Source organism: Rhipicephalus microplus, chromosome 1, assembly GCF_043290135.1.
Source record: "Rhipicephalus microplus isolate Deutch F79 chromosome 1, USDA_Rmic, whole genome shotgun sequence".
NCBI lineage: Eukaryota > Metazoa > Arthropoda > Arachnida > Ixodida > Ixodidae > Rhipicephalus > Rhipicephalus microplus.
Window position 1 is genome coordinate 287633331 of NC_134700.1, and position 21402 is coordinate 287654732.

At 42.2% G+C, this 21402-nt stretch overlaps 1 protein-coding gene across 4 annotated transcripts in view; it reads left to right on the forward strand.

The window, feature by feature from the left end:
• The first annotated feature begins 7915 nt into the window (after positions 1–7915).
• Crag (DENN domain-containing protein Crag) overlaps positions 7916–21402 on the forward strand; it is a 61908-nt gene continuing 48421 nt past the window's right edge. For all 4 annotated transcript variants that reach the window (XM_037412121.2, XM_075865087.1, XM_037412122.2 and 1 more), the window contains exons 1-5: positions 7916–8359; positions 9072–9258; positions 18785–18841; positions 19248–19317; positions 21019–21188. In XM_037412121.2, the coding sequence (XP_037268018.2) occupies positions 8061–8359; positions 9072–9258; positions 18785–18841; positions 19248–19317; positions 21019–21188 (783 nt within the window). In that variant the 5' untranslated portion in view covers positions 7916–8060. The remainder of the gene's footprint in view (positions 8360–9071; positions 9259–18784; positions 18842–19247; positions 19318–21018; positions 21189–21402) is intronic.

The following is a 21402-nucleotide window of genomic DNA, read 5'->3' on the forward strand; positions in this document are numbered from 1 at the left end:
CAATATCACTTGGTTGCCAGTCCGAGTCAAAGGGTCACTGCACGGCCACAATATTTTGTCAACAGCGATGTCATACAAGGGGCGGCATGTGTCGTACTCCTATATCTTGATCTTCTTGATTGAGTGCGTTTCCTTCTCTTCAAAAGCCTTCGTATGCGCGTATGCAGGTGCGGGTAAACGATTTGAGAGGGCCTGGCTTTCGTCCATCAGCGCAACGAAAGTACAACACGTCTGATGCTCACTTGTGAGCTTTTAATGAACTTTTTGTGTATTTATTCGCTTAAATATAGTGCATCCCTTTAGTTTGTAATTCAATTACGTTTGAGTGGCTATTAAATGAAACTTCTAGAACACCAGAGTGGTGTGGTTTAGCTTTTGCTGCCTACCGCGTGTCGCGGTAAACGTGAGTTTCTTTCGTGCTTTGCGTACCGTCGGGATTTGCGTTGTGTACGCGCCCATCTCTTGCATCACCGAAGCGTTTGACGTTCGCACGGAACACGCCTGTTGTCGCTGCGCGCGCAGATATTGCGGGCATTCTTTAGAGATAAAGGCAGGGTATTGATCATGCTTTGAACGAGCGCATCCACGTATCTCTGCTGGATACGATTGGCAACTAAACTCGACCAAGTGCGCCGAACCGGTTCAGCACTTGAAGCCTGCGTTTGGAACCTGTGCAGGATCGCCGCCGAAAAGTCAGCATGGAGGTTCCCTGAATGAACAAGATGCCTCTGCAACAGAAACCCGGCCTGATGGGTGTTTCTAATGCGAAAGAAGACAGAGGAACGCTTCATATGTGAGCATAGCACATTTTCCTAGTTATTTACTGCCACGTGGTCGTAAATGTGAATTAAATGTTAAAATGCGAGCTGTTCAACAAAACATTTCTAGAGGATTCATGAAGGCTATCATGATTCTATAAGAGACTATGCTAATAAAACTGTTGAGTTCACTGGTGGTATTGGTATTTCTGTACTATAACGAAACTATCTACGCATATTTGTTATTCTGGTGTAAGTATTCATGAGGTGTGTACGAGTAAACCCATTAACTGGTGTTGCGAAATATTGCCAGTGAATTGAGGTTCATGAGGCTGATGAATGTTTTGTGACTTGAAACATTGAGCAGTTGAGAAACATTGAGCAGTTGAGGACATTCTGCCTGCATTTCTGTTCTAAAGCACCATCACTTGGTGCATGTAACTACTTGTGATGTTACCATATAGAACTGTTTGAAAAAAAAAGTTAATTAGCAGATTAATAATGAATACTAATTCTAGAGATCATGTGTTGAAATGATAGGTGGGTGTGGCCAGTGTGGTTGCTTAGACCTTCGGTTTGTGCCCCACTGTTGAAATGTTTAGCATTGAGTTCGATTGTGTGTGAATGGCTCCAAAAAGGTTCATGCACAAAAAATGGACTCTAAAATAGGACCTTGCTTTTTTGCTCACACTATCCTGACAGATGACTGACTGAAACAGCTGGACTACGTTCACATTTGTTAAGTGTTTCTTGTTATTTTTATTTTAAAACTTTTGAAGTCAATATAGTGAACCACAGTCTCTGATTTTGCCTGTTATTTTTTGAACTGGATGTCATTCTATAGGGCAGTTACCGTTAATTGAGGTTCGAAACTGTACTGATATGTGTAAAGAACCTGAACTAGAAACAGTGACGCCTTTCCTAGCTGATGAGGAAATAAATATAAAAACCAGAAGGAGCAGGGCAAAGGTCTCTACGTTTACACGCAACTAGGCTTTAAATCGAGCAACCCATGCAGTTTCTTTCTTGTTATCTTTCTGCAATACTTTGCTACTGAAAGTGTAAGTTGGGCTATTCATTGGTAGCACAGGACACCACTGTATGGTGCATTAATAAATAATAGAAATAATACCTTTTATGTAGTGAAGATGAATTCAATAGTATATTGTTGCTGTGGACACCAGCAAAAATTTATTAGGCTGATTAAATTGTTATACTGCACTTATTAGTCAGTACCGGAAGAAGAGCTTTGTTGTGCCAGAAAGGATGTAAAAATTGAATTTGGGAGGCAACTGTGCACTTAAAAACTTAACCAAAAGCTCTCCATGTTGTCAAAGCTACATAGCATATCTTAGAAGACGAATAATTTTCTATTGGTAGTAAAAAGAGATAGCACTACATTTGTACATTTAAGAGAAACTCTGTCTAGCAACTTGCATAGACATTTGATTGCATGAAAATGACCGTTACAAAAATTGCTGCTGAATGTGAGGAGTCATTGCGAAACCACAACATTCTTGCTGTGGCTTGTTTGCAAATATTCAGAAAGGAGTTGTTGGCTGCTTACCTAAGAAATAAGTTTTTGTTTTTAATTAACCACAGCCTTTATCCAAAAGTGCAGATAAAATATTGAAGATGTAATCGATCAGTTAAATTTATGTAATGCTACAATAGTAAAAGAATTCTGCATGGTATCATTGGTTCTGAGAGAGCACATATACTATTGGACAACATGCTAACAAATTTCGGTTCCGTGTGAAGTATGCACAGTATGTAAGTGTATTGATGTGTTATATGAAGTATCTTTTGTACATAATTACACATCTGAACAAGAGTCCTGCATTATTTACTGCGCCAACTGATTTGAGCATGCCAAGTTGGGAATATCCCTCTGTACAAGGGACTCTCTTGGCGTTGTAGTGACTAGCTTTACTTAAGAAGGGACTTGAAAGCATTAAATAGCCAATGTGTGAGTGAGAACTCGGTACTTTTTAACTTATGTTTGAATGTAGCTGTTTCAAGACTATCGACGATCTTGAAAAAACGTTTATCTGGTTTGTCGGAGAGTCGTAACATACCAGTGTTGATAAAATTGTCTGTCCTGTGCATACTTGGGAAAAACAGCTTTAACTGCCATGGTATAAAGCGATAGGCTACGTGATGGAACACTTCAAATGATAAACAATCAGAAGTGTTTGTAGGAAGCGTTGTCCTCTTTCTGTTTGCAACAACTGGCTGCCTAAGCAGCTTGAGCATGCAGTCTTTTGGGAGCATTCATATTTCAGAACAGGACAGCAAAATGCTTAAGGATTGTCTAATGAGGATTTTTGGAGCTTAATAGTTTGAGTTTAATAATCTTCACCTCACGGTAATTTTGTCTTCAATGTGTGACTAGCGATGTGTCTCTATTGAGGAGTTATGTCTTCTTACTAGTGTTTTTACTAAACTATTATATTTTATTCACCACTTTTTCACAATGGCATGCTGCAGTGTACACGAAGCAGGTCACTTAGAGTACATATTTGAGGAAAGTGGTACAAAACCACAACAAAAAGATATTAAGTGGACAGGACAACATGCTACTAGCATCTCAAGTTTAACTGAAAGCATAAAAGAATGTACACATGCAATACAAAAATAACAAGGTTAAAAAAAACCAAGGAATGAGTGTGCATATAACAAAAAAAAAAAAGGTCAAGAACATATAGGTCATCAGATGCATCTTTTGAGGGTCAAATATGTACATGTATGTCATCCCAAACAGCCACAAGATGGTCAGAGATCTACATGTATATCATTGCCTGTATGTTTAAAATGGGCACCCTTTTCGATCATTTTTAATGCTTGGCTGCCTGCCTTCATTTCTGGGACCCCATAGAATTTTTTTCTAGCACTGATGTTCCTCTGTTTTTTTTTAACTTTGCTGCATCTAGTTTCAGTTTCGTGCTTCGGCCGGTTTTGCCTTATTTTTCCCGCAAAACTGACGGCTTTCTGGTTTAGAATCTTTTGAAAAAGGGGGTGGGTTTGTCATTATCTCATTTATTGCTCCCTGGTACGCAATAACGCCCATTTCCTTGCTGGCGCTGACGGACACGAACAATGTTGCTGTGGTTGGATTTCCTGTTTGAGGGACTTGTGCAAGAACCACTTTTCTTTTGTTGGCGATAAGATGAATCATTTTTATATGTTTTAGACTTGTTTTTGCTTTTTGGACGTGCTCACAATTACACAATTTTCTTAAGTATGCTCACATTGTGCTTGTGCTATGGAAGTGCGTGCCGGTTTATCGACTGCAAAAGTAAGTGTTGCAGCGATTATCCTTGCTCGACTGGCTTACTAGTACCTGATTCAGTAACCGTTAGCCCGTCATAAGAAGTGTTACTTACTAGTTAAAGGGGCCCTAAAACACTTTTTCTAGTAACCGTGGAATGGATTCAATAAAAGAGCTCATTGCTTGATGAATTCAACGCCGCAAAAATTTTAAGAATCAGTTCAGTATGAGTGGAGTTACGAAGACATGTTGCAAGCTGTAATCACATTCTCTCTTCTCTTATTCCGACGAAAGCGCTGGAAGCTAAGCAGGAGGAAATGGCACGGGCAAACAAAATACGACATGAGCACTTCGCAACCTTGGGCACTTTTTCTCTCTTTTTTTTTTCAAATACGCGGCTTTATGAGGGTGATCGTGCGCGTGGACAATCCGCATCCTCCCGCGGCGATTCCTGTAACGACCGAGCATGCCATGTTAAAATCAGCCGAAGGCTGATAAATGGGTAATCCACGTGTGATTTTCGAACGTCTTCCGTCATTTGTCAAGGGAAAAGAAAGCAATTTTTAGCTGACTTTGATAATTTATTGTGAATTCTAGGTCGCATGCTGTGCTATAATATTTAGCTCGCATGTTTTCGGGAGCCTCTAGTGCTGATGGGCAGCGTTTTCTGACCATGCTCAAAAAGTGTTGCAGTGTTCCTATAACAGTCAGATGCGGAGCGAGCAACACCTTAAAAGCATGTGCCGGTAGACGATACTCACTGTATAAAAAGTGGCTTTTCTCGCCCCTTGTATCCACTTACCGCTACTTCGTTCACTTATTTCTGTATGTCTATGATCTACACAGACGTTTATTGCAACAGATAATTTTTTAAAAGTCATATAGGTTTCTTTAGACTTCATCTTGCGGTTGCTCATGAAAAAAAAAAAAAAAAAACATGTCCCTGTAACAACACAAACATTTTTGTGATTTTACTGTCACCCAAACAATTCTTAGACAATTTCTCTCTAAAATAGACTTGTCTGAATAATTTAGGTCAGCAATAAAGAATACTTTTTAAATGCGTTTCACAAAAAAGATCGAACTCTGAAATGATTAAGAAAGAAAGATTTAAGGGACCGACAACTGCCCAGAAAATCAAATGAGATGACTGCATGGATAGAAAGATTGTCCCTCATAGCGACTCAAACCAACCTTTTTTTTTTCCCTCTTGAGAAGTTGAGTTATATTTTTATTCATTGAAGATTGCAAAAAAAATGGCTTGTGGCACCACCTGGTTGCAGGAACTTCAATTATTCAATGCATCCTGACACGTGACCGTAGGTTAGTATATGCAGTCGAAAATTTTTTGTTTGTATTGAAGTATTGTTAGCTTTTTATAGTACTAGATCATTAGGTTATTAGATTATTTATAGTATAGTATTAGATATTACTTAATAAAAATGTAAATATAGGCCTGCGTTAGTATTACGCATTAAAAGGGCGCTGCCTTTGCATGACGCAATGATCCCATGCTCATCATCAAGTCTTGAGCAACATTCATGCTTGATTCCGGGTTGCCTAGATTTTGGAGCAATTTCTTTTACCAACACTTTGTCTCAAAAATGACGTGCACTGCTACTCGGAACGGCCAGGAAAATGTGCAGTGACGTTTTTGGTCTCTTGGATTGGCTCGTGTGTCGAGAAAGTAATGACGACAGGACAAGCCATTTAAGACACAGGCGAATTAACTTTGGCCACAGGTGCACGCAACGGTGTACAAATGCAGGAAAGCTGTATAAAGCCACATCGTCTCATTTTAATGGTGGCTCGTTATTTTTAAAAATAGTTTTAAAGCTCAGAATAAATGTGGTTAAGCGTAATTGAAGGAACTCCTGCGAAAGCAGAATGACAGCATGCACAAGTCGCTAGAAGGGCTATCGGCATCGCTATCAATCCTCAGCGTTGCTGGACAAAAAGGAACATCCGTGCTCAGAGCCTTTCAGATAGAAAAATACTGCTTACAAAATAGTTACATTCTTTTAGGAATAATGACTGCAGCTATGAACACTACAAAGAGTAACATTTCTGGCGCGCCAGAAAAAAAACTGGGTCGGAAAAAAATTCAGTTGTCTGTTCCTTTAAATGTATACACCTCGCGCCTAGACTTCGTGCCACCAAAGGATAGCTGATGCACGAAAAACCCACTTTTGCAGGCTTTTCATATTCATATTTATTCTGCGGTTGCTTGATTATTTAATTTTTTGTTTTTGCACTTTGTATCTTTCTACGCTTTCCAAATAATTTCATTTTCCAGTAGCCCATCCTCCTGTCTTTTCGTTTCTCTGTTGTTGTTTTTTTGTGTTCTTTCTTCAAATAAAAAATTTGTGCCAACTCGCCCAACTGCTCCTGTTAGTTCATTTCAAATTGATACTTTCATATGCGTAGTTATATGATTAAGTATGCGACCATGTCAGGTGTTCTTTATGCTGGTACCTGGTAGAAGGCATAGAGGAAGAAATAAGCTAGGAAATAACACTGCATTATGCAGCCATTCCTATCAAATCTATGCTCTGTGAAGCCTTATTTCCTAGCATTATCGAACCAACAGGAGATGTCAGACATGCAACAGTATGTTTGTACGACTGCGATGCTGGAATTTTGCCAGCACTGCATACTTATGATGTGGCAATGAAAATCTGGGCCAATACCAATTTTTCTTGCCTTCATTTGTGTAGTGTGACAATTCCTCTTTATCTTTCTTTCATGCCACACCCATAACCAATATTATGCCTGAAATAATTGTGTAATTATATTCCTGTTCCTAGACCATATTCTCATGTCGCCCTCTGAGTTTGGTTTCCCACTGCATCATCTCTCTTACATCACACTATTTCCATTTTACAGATAGTGCAAAATGTAGCATTCACGGGGCTTAATGCATAATTTAGTGTTTTCATCCTACTACTTGTGTCTGTATACTTAATTCATTCTACATATTTATATTTCCTCACACTTTATTACTGCTATTTAACAATGCCCAACACTCATTGGTAACCAGAACTGCAATTTGGAGATGATTGGTTATAGCCACTGCACAAAATAAGGAATTCTTCGTTCTTTTACATTTGTATTCAAGCCCATGTCTGGTTTTTCAAAACAGACAGCCTTTCTTATATTCATCCATGGCAGTGGTTTAAGAAGGCTGTTTAGGCTACTGTGGAAGGAGACATGAGTAGACTTCAGCCACACATTGTGTAGTGTCGCCCCGCCACGGTGGTCTAGTGACTAAGGTACTCGGCAGCTGACCTGCAGGTCGCGGGTTCGAATCCCGGCTGCTGCGGCTACATTTCCAATGGAGGCGGAAACGTTGTAGGCCCGTGTGCTCAGATTTGGGTGCACGTTAAAGAACCCCAGGTGGTCGAAATTTCCGGAGCCCTCCACCACGGCGTCTCTCATAATCGTATGGTGGTTTTGGGACGTTAAACCTCACATATCAATCATCAATCATTGTGTAGTGCTGTAGGTGCCCTTAGGGAGATGGAAGAAAATGTCGTAGTTATACGAGATATGTCATCGTAGAAAGAAAATTTTGAAAGCAGAGTCTAGTTTTCTTGTAAAAAGTTACCTACTTTGTGCCTTTACTCACATGGGCTCCTGTAATTATTTCTTTTTACATAAATACATGCAAACAGGGTGCATTTGAATGTTACCATGCTTTCCCTTTATTCACTGCTTGCTTGTTAACAAATAATGAAAAGAAAGTTTAGCAATAGCCCTGGAAGCGTCACAGTTTTTATTCTGTGCTGACAAATGCCTAAATTGTGGGAAGGCAATTATAATAAAAAATCTGTTGCTGAGGGAAATGCTTAGCTGTGCTGTTTCTTGATGGTTTGCAGTAAAACTGAAGTGGAGCCACTTGCAAGTAATTGAAATCAAACTTTTCGACCTCTGAAAATGACATCATTGCCTGAAAGAAGAAGCAAGAGCTTGCGCAGCTCGCTGCCAGCCACATAAGTGATAGTATATAAGAGACGAGGTTGCAAGGCGCCATGGAGGAGAAGCGTGTGGCAGACTACTTTGTGGTGGCCGGGCTTCCTGCCAACCCACGGCCCCTCGAAGAGGACTGCGTAGCGATGCAGTCATCTGGGGCAAGCTACGGGTCTATGCCCGTGACGGACATTGCCGTGATTGTGCGCACCGAGGGCGAGACGCCGCCGCCCGGATTCGAATGCATCGAACAGACTCCGATGGGATTCCCGGCCGATCTAAACCATGGTAGCCTTAGGAGTCCCAGTATATACCTCTGCTACCGCCGAGGAAGGGACAAACCTCCGCTTGTGGACATTGGGTAAGTGGTTAGCTTCTCCTTTCTCATTTACTGGTTTATATATGGTGGGAAGGTTTGAAAGAACTGATTAGTATTTCAAATAACTTGAGCATTTTAATGTTGGCATTTACCCAAAAAGCACCTAATGCAGATAACTAAAGAAGAGGGTGAAACTGTGTGATTTGAACAAGGAAAACATAGAAACGAAGACCACAGGACAAGTGCAAGGTCTTTGTTCCTTTGTTATCTTTGTTCAAATTGTGCTATTTCATCCTCTGCCCTAATCTAGTACCAGCTAGCCCTCATCAAGCTGCAGTGCAGACAACTACCGATGAAAGTTTCTTCTGCACACTTCACTAAAATTACTAGGTACTTCCTCTAATCAAGAAACCATGTACAGGCTTGATCACAAATTATCATCAGTTTATTTGAGCTCCCTGGGCAGAACAAGACTTTGCCAGATATTCCGAACCACTCTCATCTTGTTTTCACATGCCCTTGTGGGTGGCTTCAGATTAATGTAGATGATCTCTAGTTCCTTAAGGGATAACCTTGGGTAGTTGCTCAACCTTGGGCAGTTATATTTGCTTATAGCGGCCATGTATGGCTGGCGCTTTAATGTACTATAGAAGATCAACTGCATTTGTACATTCTTCATTATATTGGAGTGTGATCATTTGAAGGAATCAAACCCATGACCTCATTGTTTTCCTGTTTCTATGTGTCTGAGCAGGGTCCTGTACGAAAACAAGCAGCGTGTCATGGCTGACAGTGAGATTCTCAAGAAAACACCTTATGGGAGGCCAGCGAATGTGAACAACAGTGGCTCTCGAACATTCCTAACTTTTCGCAGGGCCTCTGAAAATGCCCCATGCAATCAGCTGGTTGTCACCGACCTTTGTGTCATTCTCGCCAACAAGGCAAGTGCTCAGTTTTTATTAGCAGATGATCAGCTTGCTGCTTAGTGAGAAATTCACTAAAATTTGCAATTTTTCATAAATTGAACTACAGCTTTGTCTTCTTTGAAATGTTAGCGACATTGTGGAGACTCTCTGACGGTGCGTGTGTTGGAAGTTTTTGAGTAAAGAATTGTATGCATTCATCAGGTGTCCGCAAAGCCATTTTTATTGTTACACAGAGTTATGTATACCATAAGTAGTTTGTCTCAGTGAAATTCAATAAGAAACATTACCTAGTAACTCTAAAGTTCATCTTAATTACAAGCCACAGTTAACCACTAATTATTTTAAAAAGCATACTAAGGTGCTCTCTAGTGAGCTATACAGGGGCATCGGAGCTTCTTTCCTATTTAAAGCAATAGCTTCAAACTTGGTGCTTGTTTTTAAGAAACCAACACAATGTACTGTCAACTTGCAATCATTTGAGGTAACTAAAAAAAAATACAATATTGAAAAATAATAAAATATAGGAAAAACATAGAAAATTGACTCCCCCTTCCCCCCAAAAAGAAATCTTCATAAGTCTTTAGCATAAAATTAATGGTAAGTGCTTTAGTGATTGGTGCTCTGCATCCTACCCGAAATTGGCAAGGGTGGGCAAATGCCGACAAAAACAGAATAAATCGCTTTCATGCTACAAGTGCAGTTTTTATTAGGTTATTTATTGCACAATAGACCCTTTTTATAATTGTAAAGCTAGCTTTCCTGCTATGCAGTTTGCCCTACTAATGGCGGCTAGTCACTATCTGCAAACAGAGTGTTCAAGCGCAGTTTATTTGCACTAAGACTTGGAAAATGAAGGCTTACCTATCTCGACATTGCTGCGCACAATAGACGAGCCCCAGCGTGTTTCACTAGGACCTGGTCTCCATTTGAAGTAGGACAGGTGCCGCCATTAGTAGGGCAAACATGCAGTGCCGAGAAGCGCACTTGCGAATTATGAAAGGGGTCTATTATATGGACACTCTCGGCTGGATTTTGGCGCTGGCGTCGGCTCGTCGTCACTCACCGTATATGTGTATGTATCTATATATATGAAAATGCAAGAAAGAAAAAAAAAAATCAAGAAAAAGACTGTTGCGTGGAATCGAACTTGGGACCACTGAGACGAAAGTGTGACGTCCTTCAACATTCAAACGACAAGCTATTTATATCTACCACTTACCGCTGGTGCCAAGCATCTTAAGGAGGTGGGGAATATTGTGTTTTCAGCCTTACCAGCAAGATGGCACAGTGAGCGCGCGTCCACACATAGTCACGACGCGTCGGCTTGCACTCATCGCCCCCGCATACTTTGCCCCGCGTAGAGGAGGTGGTGGACGCTCGATCACGCGCTCCCTTATCTCGCAGTGGGGAGGATCCTTCATCTTGGCTAGCCTTTGGGTTTTGCCGGAACGATTCTGTTGTAGTTACCGAGCGCACAAAGATCACTGCAATCATCGCACAGTCTCCATATGGGAAAAGAGCTCGCTTTTCAGACACAACGAAGTAATAACTGAGACACTTATTCGCGTTAATCTGTACCTGCGAGTATGTTTCGTGCGTTATTTGTGCGTGAGAAATGCGGGGAACATCTAGATATGCTTGCGATTCTGCGCATGACTACCAATTTGTTGCTATCGCGTTCATTGTCTTGCCTGTGCATCAAAGCTGTGACTTTTTTGTAGCCGAACATAATGAATTGCTTATTGATGAGTAAATTACTCTTGAAAGCCCTGTTTGTCATTCACATAAAGTTAAGTGAAAGAGAAAAATCATTGTTTGTCTTTTATACAATTTGATTGAACCCTCTTATATTTTCTTGTAGCAATAGGCAGAGGAGAAGTTTGTATGAGTACATGATTTTGCCTCATGGCTCTGAAACTGCATCAGGACGTAATAATTCCATATTTATGCAGTACTAATTGCCATGAGACTGTACCAAACTTCAGAGACCATAATCTAACCATGCACGTATGTTGCCAGGATTGTGATTGAGCTTATGAGTTCATATGTAGAAAAAATTATGCGGGAAAATGTGGTAAATTCTGAAATAGAATAAATTTTGACATTTGTATGCTTATGAAAAGTTTCTTCTGGTGTTTATTGTTATATACGCTGCTTTGATTACTTTAACTTGTTTAGTATGCTTAATTAAAGAAATACCGAACAAAATTTCTGTGGCGAAGATTTTCCGCCACGTTGAAAGAATGGGTTCTGAAAACGATAGGCACAACCTACATCATAGGCGTAAGCTAGAGGAGGAGGAGGAAAGAACTTTATTCAGAGTCCGGCGAGTAGATGGGGTGGGCGATTGGCCCCGCCTAGGTTACGGCCAGGAGTCCTTGAATCCTGGCGGCTTCCTCGGCCCACTGGACGGCCCACATTTGGTCTTCGAGGACGGAACTGAGCATTGCGGCTTCCCAGCGCGCGCGAAGGCTGTCAGCAGAGGCCGCATACTTGTTATGAGTACTAATCCCTCTACATTCCCATAACATATGCTCCAGAGTGGCTCTGGAGTCGCAACGCTTGCACCTGTCCGTTTTGTATATATCAGGATATATTATGTGCGATAGCGCAGGATTCGGATATGTCCTAGTTTGTAACTGCCGCCATTCGACAGACTGTCTTTTTGTTAATTTTGGGTGAGGTGGCGGGAATATGCCCCTCTGTAATCTATAATGCTTTGTAATTTCATTGTATCTGGTCATTCTGTCTTCCCACTCCCACTCGTAAGCTAGAGGAAAATAATGAATTTACTGCATTTTTCACAAACTGCTGCGTCTAGCAGCTGCACCGTGATTTGGAGGAGGTGGCACTCAGCGACGTTTAATGCACCAGCGATGGGCATGCCAATAATGCCAGCCATCACTCACAACTCGAAACCCGGTCAGCTTCCACTTCGGTTCCTATAACCAGTGTGATCGGCACAAGCAGTGAACAATGCTCCGGGGTGGGATTGGGCTTCTAAATGGCGGGGCACATCTGAGCACCTTTTTGGAAGAGGAAGAGTGAGACATAAAGAAGTGGTGGGGGAAAGAAAAGTAGGAGAACAAAACGTGCATCCTGCATTTGCTGCGGTGGCTTTGACATCACGGCTTGCGCTTTGACGAAACCGATGTGCGTTTACAATCCTCAAAAAATGCAGCCAGCTGTTCAGAAATATATGAAACAAACTCTCTTTATTGGAACAGTAACATCTTTGTAGAACTTCGATGTTTTCATCAGCTTTTTCAAATTTCGTTCAGCATCCCATTGAGATGACAACTTGTTGACTGAGCTCCATGCAGCCATTCTGTTTCTTTATTGTAACTGATGTTTGATATTGACCAGGGAAAGTACTGTGGCTAAGTGTGGCAATGACACTGTGAAGTTTCGAGAGCAACATTTTGTGTGCCTTCTAGAAGATGCCCTGCAGGGGCGTCTGCGCAAACAGGCGTTTGGTGCGTGGCAACACCACGGACCCGAGCCAACGAGAGCGTACCGACTCCCTCCCATGCCTCGCCGTACGTGGCTTAGCCGGGGGGCTGAGCTGACGCTGGGTGTTTGGACCTTTAATGCTCCCCAGCAGACGCAGCACATCCCTTTTGCCCCAGCTTCATGTAGACGGCACCCCTGGGCTGACCCACTCAGGGGAAATCGGCAGGGGAAATTGCCTTTTTCTGTCTCTCTCTCTCTCTTGATCTTCGTCTTTTTTTCTCTTTCAATCTTTCCTGTCATTGCCTCACTTCTGTTTACTTCCATCTTCCAGGAGCACATACCTTGTGTATGTTCTCTCTCTTGGTCACATAATATTGGGTTATAGTGGCTTTGTACAGCTGGCACTAGCATGCTTTTTTATAATTGTGCTACTGCGTCCCCATGTTGGGCTCCATGGTGAGCGGCTGACAAGGCTGCTGAATTTATATATACTTAATGGCCTCTTTTCTATTCCCCAAACTGTCTGATCGCCCTCTCCCTAAGAGGGGGCGCATCGAAGCAACATTGAATGTATTCATAAAGCTAAAAGAAATTTTCCCGTGCTTCCATGTAATTCACCGTGAAACACAAAAAAAGGACGCAAGAACAATCTCTCCGTTTGTCGTTTTGAAATGCCTCATCAATACCCTTGGTCCAGGTTATCAGGCTGCACGTATGGCTAGTGGCGACCTTCTTCTTGAAGTTCAAAGCAAGATCCAGTATGAAAACCTGACATAACTCACCTCTTTTGGAACCACACCTGTATCTATCACACCACATCATTCCCTGAGTTCCCGAGGCGTAGTATCTGATCAAGACCTAATTAATCTGACAGTGAGCTCTTTGAGGGCTGGAACAAACAGCAGTAACACATGTACAGAGAATTAAAATCAGGCGGGACAACAAAAAAAAAAAACCCGACAAAGCACCTCATTCTTACAATTTGCACAAGCACACTTCCAGAGTATATCAAAACAGACTACTTGAAGTTCGAGGTCCGACCCTACATCCCCATCCCCTGACATTGTTTTAAGTGCCAGCGTTTCGGCCATGGCTCTCAGAGCTGCCACGGCCGTCAAACGTGTGCAAAGTGTAGTTTGCATGAACATGCTACAGACAACTGTGAAGAAGAAACTCCCCACTGTGCAAACTGTGACGGCGGACACCTCGCTTTTTCTCGCACGTCTTGCATGGGAACATGAATAAAAATATATGCTCAAAGTTAATGAAAACATCTCGTTTAGGGAGGCACGCAAGCGTCCACCTTTGCGGGGTCCTTCGTTCGCGGAGGTGGCACGAAATGGGGCAGTGCCACCAAAATCCGCGGTGCCCGCAAGTACCACACAGAGTGGACGGGCGGCAGCGCCATTCACCCTTTCAGCGGAAGTAGCACAGGCTCTTCCGCCACCAAAAGGCTTGCACGCCTCTGGACCTGAAGCCTCAGGCCTTCTGTTTTGACTGATAGCCCTAAGACTTCCCTGCCCGTACGCGTGAACCGCGAGCGGACATCCAGCACCTCGTCCGAGGTGATGGACACAACAGCAAGTTCAACGGTGTCTTCGGCGCCAAAGGACAGATGGGGCTCTTTGGAGCGAGCCAGAAAGTCAAAAACTATCATCACGGCGCCTGACAAGGGCTCCTGAAGTAACACAGTACTTATTTTAGTACACACAGCACTCATTTACACTCACAATGGATACACAAATTATACAATGGAACGTCACAGGGCTGCTCAGAAACCTTGACGATATCCAGGAACTCTCACACAAACAGTCACCAAAAGTGCTGTGTGTAGAAGAGACACACTCAAATTCCAAGAACACCAATTTTCTACGTCTTCATGTAATATTCAAAAAGGATCGCAATGACGCTGTAGCGTCATCTGGTGGGGTGGCCATTATAGTTCATCAGGATGTTGCATGTACACATTTACCACTACAAACATCCCTTGAGGCAGTGGCTGTTCGAGCAGTTCTTTTGAACAATCTCGTCACCATCTGCACTCTTTAAATACCTCCACTATACCTCTTGGAAAAACATGAATTTCAGTCCTTGATAGACGAACTACCTGAGCCTTATCGCATTCTTGGAGACTTTAATGCACATTGTAGTTTATGGGGTGATTCTCGCTGCGTTGCACGAGGGTGTCTAATTGAACAGTTTCTTTTCTCATCTGGCGCTTGTCTTTTGAATCAGAAGCAACTAACATATTACAGCCTGGCCAACAGCTACTCATCCATAGATCTCAGCATTACATCTTCTTCACTCCTACCCCTACTCAAATGAAAAGTCATTAATAATCCTTATGGAAGCAGTCACTTTCCAATAATCCTGAGCACACCAATAGATAATGCATGTCCTCCACAGATTCCCAGATGGCAGATCGACAAGGCCGACTGGGGAGAGTTTAGAAAAGCTGCTCGCCTAAGTTGGTCCAACATACGTGGCTTAAGCGTAGATGCAGTTGTTGACTTCTTTACCACGTTTCTAATTGATGCTGCAACAAAATGTATCCCACAAACGGGACTCTGTGCAAAACAACGGGTTCCTTGGCGGAATAGCGAGTGTCGAAATGCACGCAAAAAGCAAAATAAAGTGTGGAGGCTGCTTCGGTACTCACCGACATCCGAGCATCTTAACAGTTTCAGAGACATTAAGTCCCAAGGAAGAAGAGTTCGTCGACAAGTGAGAAAAGAGAGCTGGCAGAAATTTTTAATGGGTAATAATTCATATACAGATGAGGCGAGAGTCTGAAACATGGTTGGTAAAGTAGCAGGACGACAGGAACACTCACTTCCACTAGTGAATGCACAAGGCAACAGCTTGGAGGACCAGGCGAACTCCCTTGGGGCGCACTTTGAACAGGTCGCCAGTTCGTCGAACTATACTCAAGCGCTTTAGCGACATAAAACCAAAATAAAAAGACAGAAAATAGAGCAAAAACCACGAAACATGAGGCATACAATGAACCTTTTTCTTTAGCTGAACTACAGGCTTCCCTTACCTGATGCAATGAATCCGCCCCAGGCTCCGACCGTGTAGTATATGAAATGTTAAAACATGTGCCATCCGAAACTCAAAAAAGCCCTTCTCTCCCTGTGTAATGCTGTATGGTTTTCCGGCGAGATCCCCTCAGCCTGGAAAGAAGCTATCATTATTCCTATCCTAACACACGGCAAGGACCCGTCCTCTGTGTCAAGCTACAGGCTCATCACCCTGACTAGCTCCCTTTGCAAGGTTTTTGAGAAGATGATAAATCGGCGATTCAGGCACTTCCTAGAGACAAATAATCTACTTGACCCACATCCATGTGGGTTTAGAGAGGCTAAATCCACTAGTGACCACCTTGTCCGTATCGAGGCACAAATTCGGGACGCTTTCGTCTATAACCAATTTTTGCTCTTTGTGTTCTTCGATATGGAAAGGGCCTATGACACTGTGTGGCATTTTGGCATCATCAGAGACCTGTCACATTTAGGGGTGCGGGGAAGAATGTTGACTAAAATTGAAAGTTACCTGTCTAATTGTACATTTCGTGTTCCATTAGGCGCTGTTTTATCCCGAACGTTTCTCCAAAAAACTGGAGTGCGACAAGGTGGTGTACTGAGTTGCACACTTTTTATTGTGAAAATGAATTCCTTGCGCCTATACATCCCTCGCAGTATGTTTTATTGCACTATGTCGACGATGTACAGGTCGGATTTAAATCGTGCAACATTTCCATGTGTGAACGACAAGTACAGCTAAGTTTAAACAAGGTCGCACAATGGGCAGACGAAAATGGTTTTAAATTGAACCCACAGAAGAGCACTTGCGTCCTATTCACCAGAAAGAGGGGCGTTCATTCAGATCCTGAGATTAATTTTTATAGTCAGCTTCTATCAGTGAAGACCGAACATAAATTCTTAGGCCTCATATTAGACGCAAAACTTTCATACCCCACATCAAATATACAAAAAACGAGTGTTTAAAAACCAAGAATGTTCTGAAAGTGTTGTCACCCACCACGTGGGGTAGTGACAGGAAGTGTCTTTTCTATCTGTATAAAAGCCTCACTCGCACTCGCCTAGACTACGAAGCCATTGTCTATCAGTCCGCCACACCAACTGCCCTGAAGATGCCAGACGCTGTTCACCATCTTGGAATTCGTCTTTCTATGAATGCTTTTCACACGAGCCCCGTAGAAAGCCTCTACGCTGAATCGAACGAGTGGTCGCTTCACCTGCAGAGGTCTTACACGGCTTTTGTGTATTTTCTGAAATTAAACTGTGAACACCCTGCACACTCTACAATTAACAATCTCTCCAGTTCAGCATTATTTGACAACCGTCCTTCCTTGAGGCAGCCCTACTCACTGCGTGTAAGGACCCTAGCTCAGGAAATGGGCGTGCCATTTCTCTCAACACCATCTGGCAGCCCCCACTGCAAATCTCCTGCCGTGGTAATAGCAACTCATACACTGTGATGTTTCCTTCATGGTGGTTACTAAACATGCACCTACTGCACATATTCGTACACACTTCCTTGAACTACAGCACAAATACACTTTCTCGAAATTCTTTACCGATGCCTCAAAATCTCATACTTATGTGTCCGATGCTGCCGTCAGTCCATCTTTTTCGGATGTAGGTGTTCGGCACCCCAATACAAGCATCTTCACTGCAGAGGCATATGCGATATTATCGGCCATCAAACATATCAAAAGAAATGAAGTTGGCAGAAGCTGTAATATGTACCGATTCTCTAAGCATGGTAACAACCCTGAAAACCCTTAAAAAACACACGAACCCTGTCCTTGCCTCTGTTTACTCACTTTTATGCATGATCTACGTACAGAAACAATATGTCGTAGTCTGCTGGGTGCCAGGACACCGCGAGATTCAAGGAAACGTGTTGGCGGATTGACTAGCTCTTCCCGCCCACAAGAATGCCACCATCAATACATCTATTGCGGTTCCTGCATTTGACCTCAATCCCTATCTTAAACGAGAGCTGAGGGATCATTGGCAGCGGCTGTGGGACGTACAAACACAGAACAAACTTCACCTCATTAAGCCAAGTCTCGGGAATCGGCCATCAGTTTCGAGGTCACGCCACACAGAAGTCACACTCACCAGGTTAAGGATAGGACACACACATAGTACTCACTCACACCTTTTGTCCAGTGGTGATCCACCTCTATGCAATAAGTGCGGCGAACCACTCACCGTGTTTCATGTTTTAGTAAAGTGCACAGAATTAGACACACTTAAAAAAAAACGCTTCCCGTTTCCCTTCCATCATCAAATTCCCTTGCACCCTTTGATGTTTATAGGTTTTAGTTATCAATCTCGGTTCATGTTTTTAAAAAATGTCAATAGTTTTAATGTCATATTTCCAGGCATCCCCATAGCACGACCTCTCGGAGTAGAGGTTGCTGCTACGTAGGAACATTAAATTAGCACCTGCCTCGCGACCCTTGGACACAAGGGCTATCAGTGAGGCATTCGTGCTTATGCCATATACCTCATTATAAATTCAATGACCACTGCCATTGATCTGTGTTAGAAGCATTTCATGCCACCCTCGTGATTTTAAATACATATATCTTTTACCCGCCTTAAAGTGTGGAGTTTTAGGCCCCTATACAGCCACGTAGCAGCCTCATAGTTTGCATCTTTCATATGTCACTGCAAACCACACATCAGTGCTTTTCAAATTTAAAATTTCCTGGCACTCTTTGGCCAGTTATGGCCCTTGCACCAATAAAAGGCCACATATCATCATCATTCAAGAAGATGGAATATATTTGAATCTTAGCAAATAAATTTACCATCATGCAAAAAAGATGCAGGCTATTTGGCATGCTGCAAAATATAGTAGTTGTATGGGACATCAAAATTGGACAAAGGAATGATAACGTTGCTAATGTCATACTCATCATTGAAAGTTAATATGGCTCGAGATGGTTGTTGTAACACAGTTAACCAGAATTTGCTGGACATTTTTTAGGTGTAGCATCAATATTTCGGTTTGAGGATGTACAATAATTTTCTCCTTTTACTTTCAGGGTGAGACACCTCCCCATGCATACTGTAAGATTGACCGCAATCTTAATAAAGGCATGGTGAGTGCATCAAATTTCCTGATATAATCATTTTTTTCCCTAGGTAAACCCTTGTTCATCATTAGAATGGCGGCAAACATGCAGCTGTACTACAGTTTTTACTGAATATGTGTGTGACACTTTTTACTCAGAGGGAGGATGTATAGTGGAGGCACTATTTGTAATAAATTGCAGGGTAATACTGTCACATACATTAACACACGTTGTTTGACTGTCTGTGCATCAAAGAAGTCCTCCATGGTTAAATAATTAGTTTAAAGGCCACCAAAGTACTAGGCTGGTTTGTGGCCAACTACCACAGCCTCCTTGGCCGACTTCATTTGCACACAAGCTTTCTAGTTTAGTTATCTTGGTGTAAGACAAAACAGATTGTGGAAATGTCCTGTTCATATTCCCATATCTGCAGGTTGGCTCAGATGTTTTTCTCTGTTACAAGAAGTCCATGAACAGGCCTAGTCTCATTTGCTACGAGCCAGGTAAGTGAGATTTTTTTCTTGCAGCAACTGAACATGCTAAAGTTAAAAACCCGTGATAACAAAAATGGTGGGGAAACAACTGATATAGTGCAAACAGAGAAATAGTCCGTAAAACAAACTTTTAATGCCAAATTTTAATTAGCCTGCCTTTTAGATCTTTGCCGTGAGCGAGTGCGTATATCTTCGCAATACAGCAAGTTGTCAGTTGTGACGTTGAATCTTGTGCTCCATGCTTTTTGAGGTGTGCAACTGCTTCCGGCACCGGGCCGATTTTGTAAATACGACGACGTCCACGCAAACACGATGTGGAAGTACTTTATACAGCTTAACTTTAAAGTAAAGAGATGTATGTTGACTGTGTGCGAGTGGATAATATGTTGGGAAAAGTTCCGTAAATTTTCGTTGCTGCAGTGTTGGAGATTAGTAGAATTTCGTGGTTGAGAAATGCGAGAAACATTGAATCCCAGGGCGATTTGCCGGGGATAGAAAAATGTTTTGTTGTTGCGCGACTTCGTTATTGCGGGTTTTCACTATATTGCCATTTCACACAGCATGTGCTGTTCACAGCCCTTCCGTCACAACTATTGCACCTGATAGTATACATGTAGCATTTGGCGCGTTAGGTGTTCATGATCTGGATAGAAAAAAACCACCAAAGTGATCTGTGGCCAAGCGGAGCTAGCGCAAACACTAACAACTATTTTTTCTGCATGTTTTACTGGCACCATATTTGTAAGTGCAAACATTCCCCTGTGACAAAAGGGCCGTTTAGGCGACTATTGGGGCAGACAATACTGGTTGATCATGCATAGCAAGGCTCAAGTAAACTTATGTGTGGAGTTTTCATATTTTTTGTAAAGGTGTTTGAGCTACAGAAGATTACTGTTGTACTTAATAGCCGCTTGATTAAGTGCAATTTTTGGCTGCTACTTGGGTTTGGACATAATTTTTTTGGTATTTACAATGGACAGATCTGGATGAAAATTTTCTAATACATTGCTTATCATACAGTTATGACCTTTCAAACTTGATCTTGCTGGTGTAATTATAAGAAACTTGTTGTAAGCAATTAATATAGGCTAAGCATTTAAAGAATTCTCATATTAGAAGTTTTCTTGTTCATTGAAATTTTCTATACAGAATTTCTAGTAAGTTCCCCGCATTTACAGTTAATGTGGAGCAAATATGAGCCATTATGGCTCATAGATATAGAACCCTACTGGCAGAAAAAATGTGTCCAAAGAGATCTATATTTTACACATTGTCATAATACTAATTTAAAGACTATGCAGCTTACTATGGAACTGATTACATGTTTTAAATCAGCATAAAAATCTATTGACAGTAAAGATTTCATTGCCCTAGGCTACAGATTAAATAAACTTTTTTTTCAAGTAGTATCTCCCCTTAATGGCACAGATCGGGTATTATAATCAAGGAACCCTATAAACAATAAATATATACAGACAAGTGCTTTGGTATGACAATAGGAAGCAGGAAGGGCTGCGTGAAGAAAAACAGGTGATCACTGTACATGCTAACTAGGTTAGAATGGGGACTTGGTTACAATGCAGTCCCATTTACAGAGCTGTGAAGTGTGATAATATCAACCAATGTGAAAGCCAGAAATACACTTACTTTATCGAATCTGGTAAGTGCCACGATTGTTCGTCATTTTTGCGCCTGTTTCTTCTCATTTAGCTGTCCTGGAGCGGTTCCCACGGGAAGACTACACCAGCTTTCCTCTGCCCGAACAAGTGGCTCTCTTCTGCCTTCCCATGGGTGCCACCATCGAGGCCTGGCCCAAGAAGGCCAGTCAGCCCAGGCCAACGTTTTCCACCTTTGTGCTAACCCTTGGGTCTGCTGACAAGGTACTGGTGTTTGTTACCACTCGTGATGGCTGGCACCACCCGTAGGCAAAAAAGTATTGGAACACGTGCACGGCCTGTTCCGTTCATGACAAACGAAAACTGTGTCCTAAAGTGTTTGCGTCTGCTGATGTCGCTTTTAGTATCTGCATGGTTGGATGAGCAATGAAAAATGCCACAGGCACTTGTTAATTCAAGCTCGAGGTGACCTCAGGGT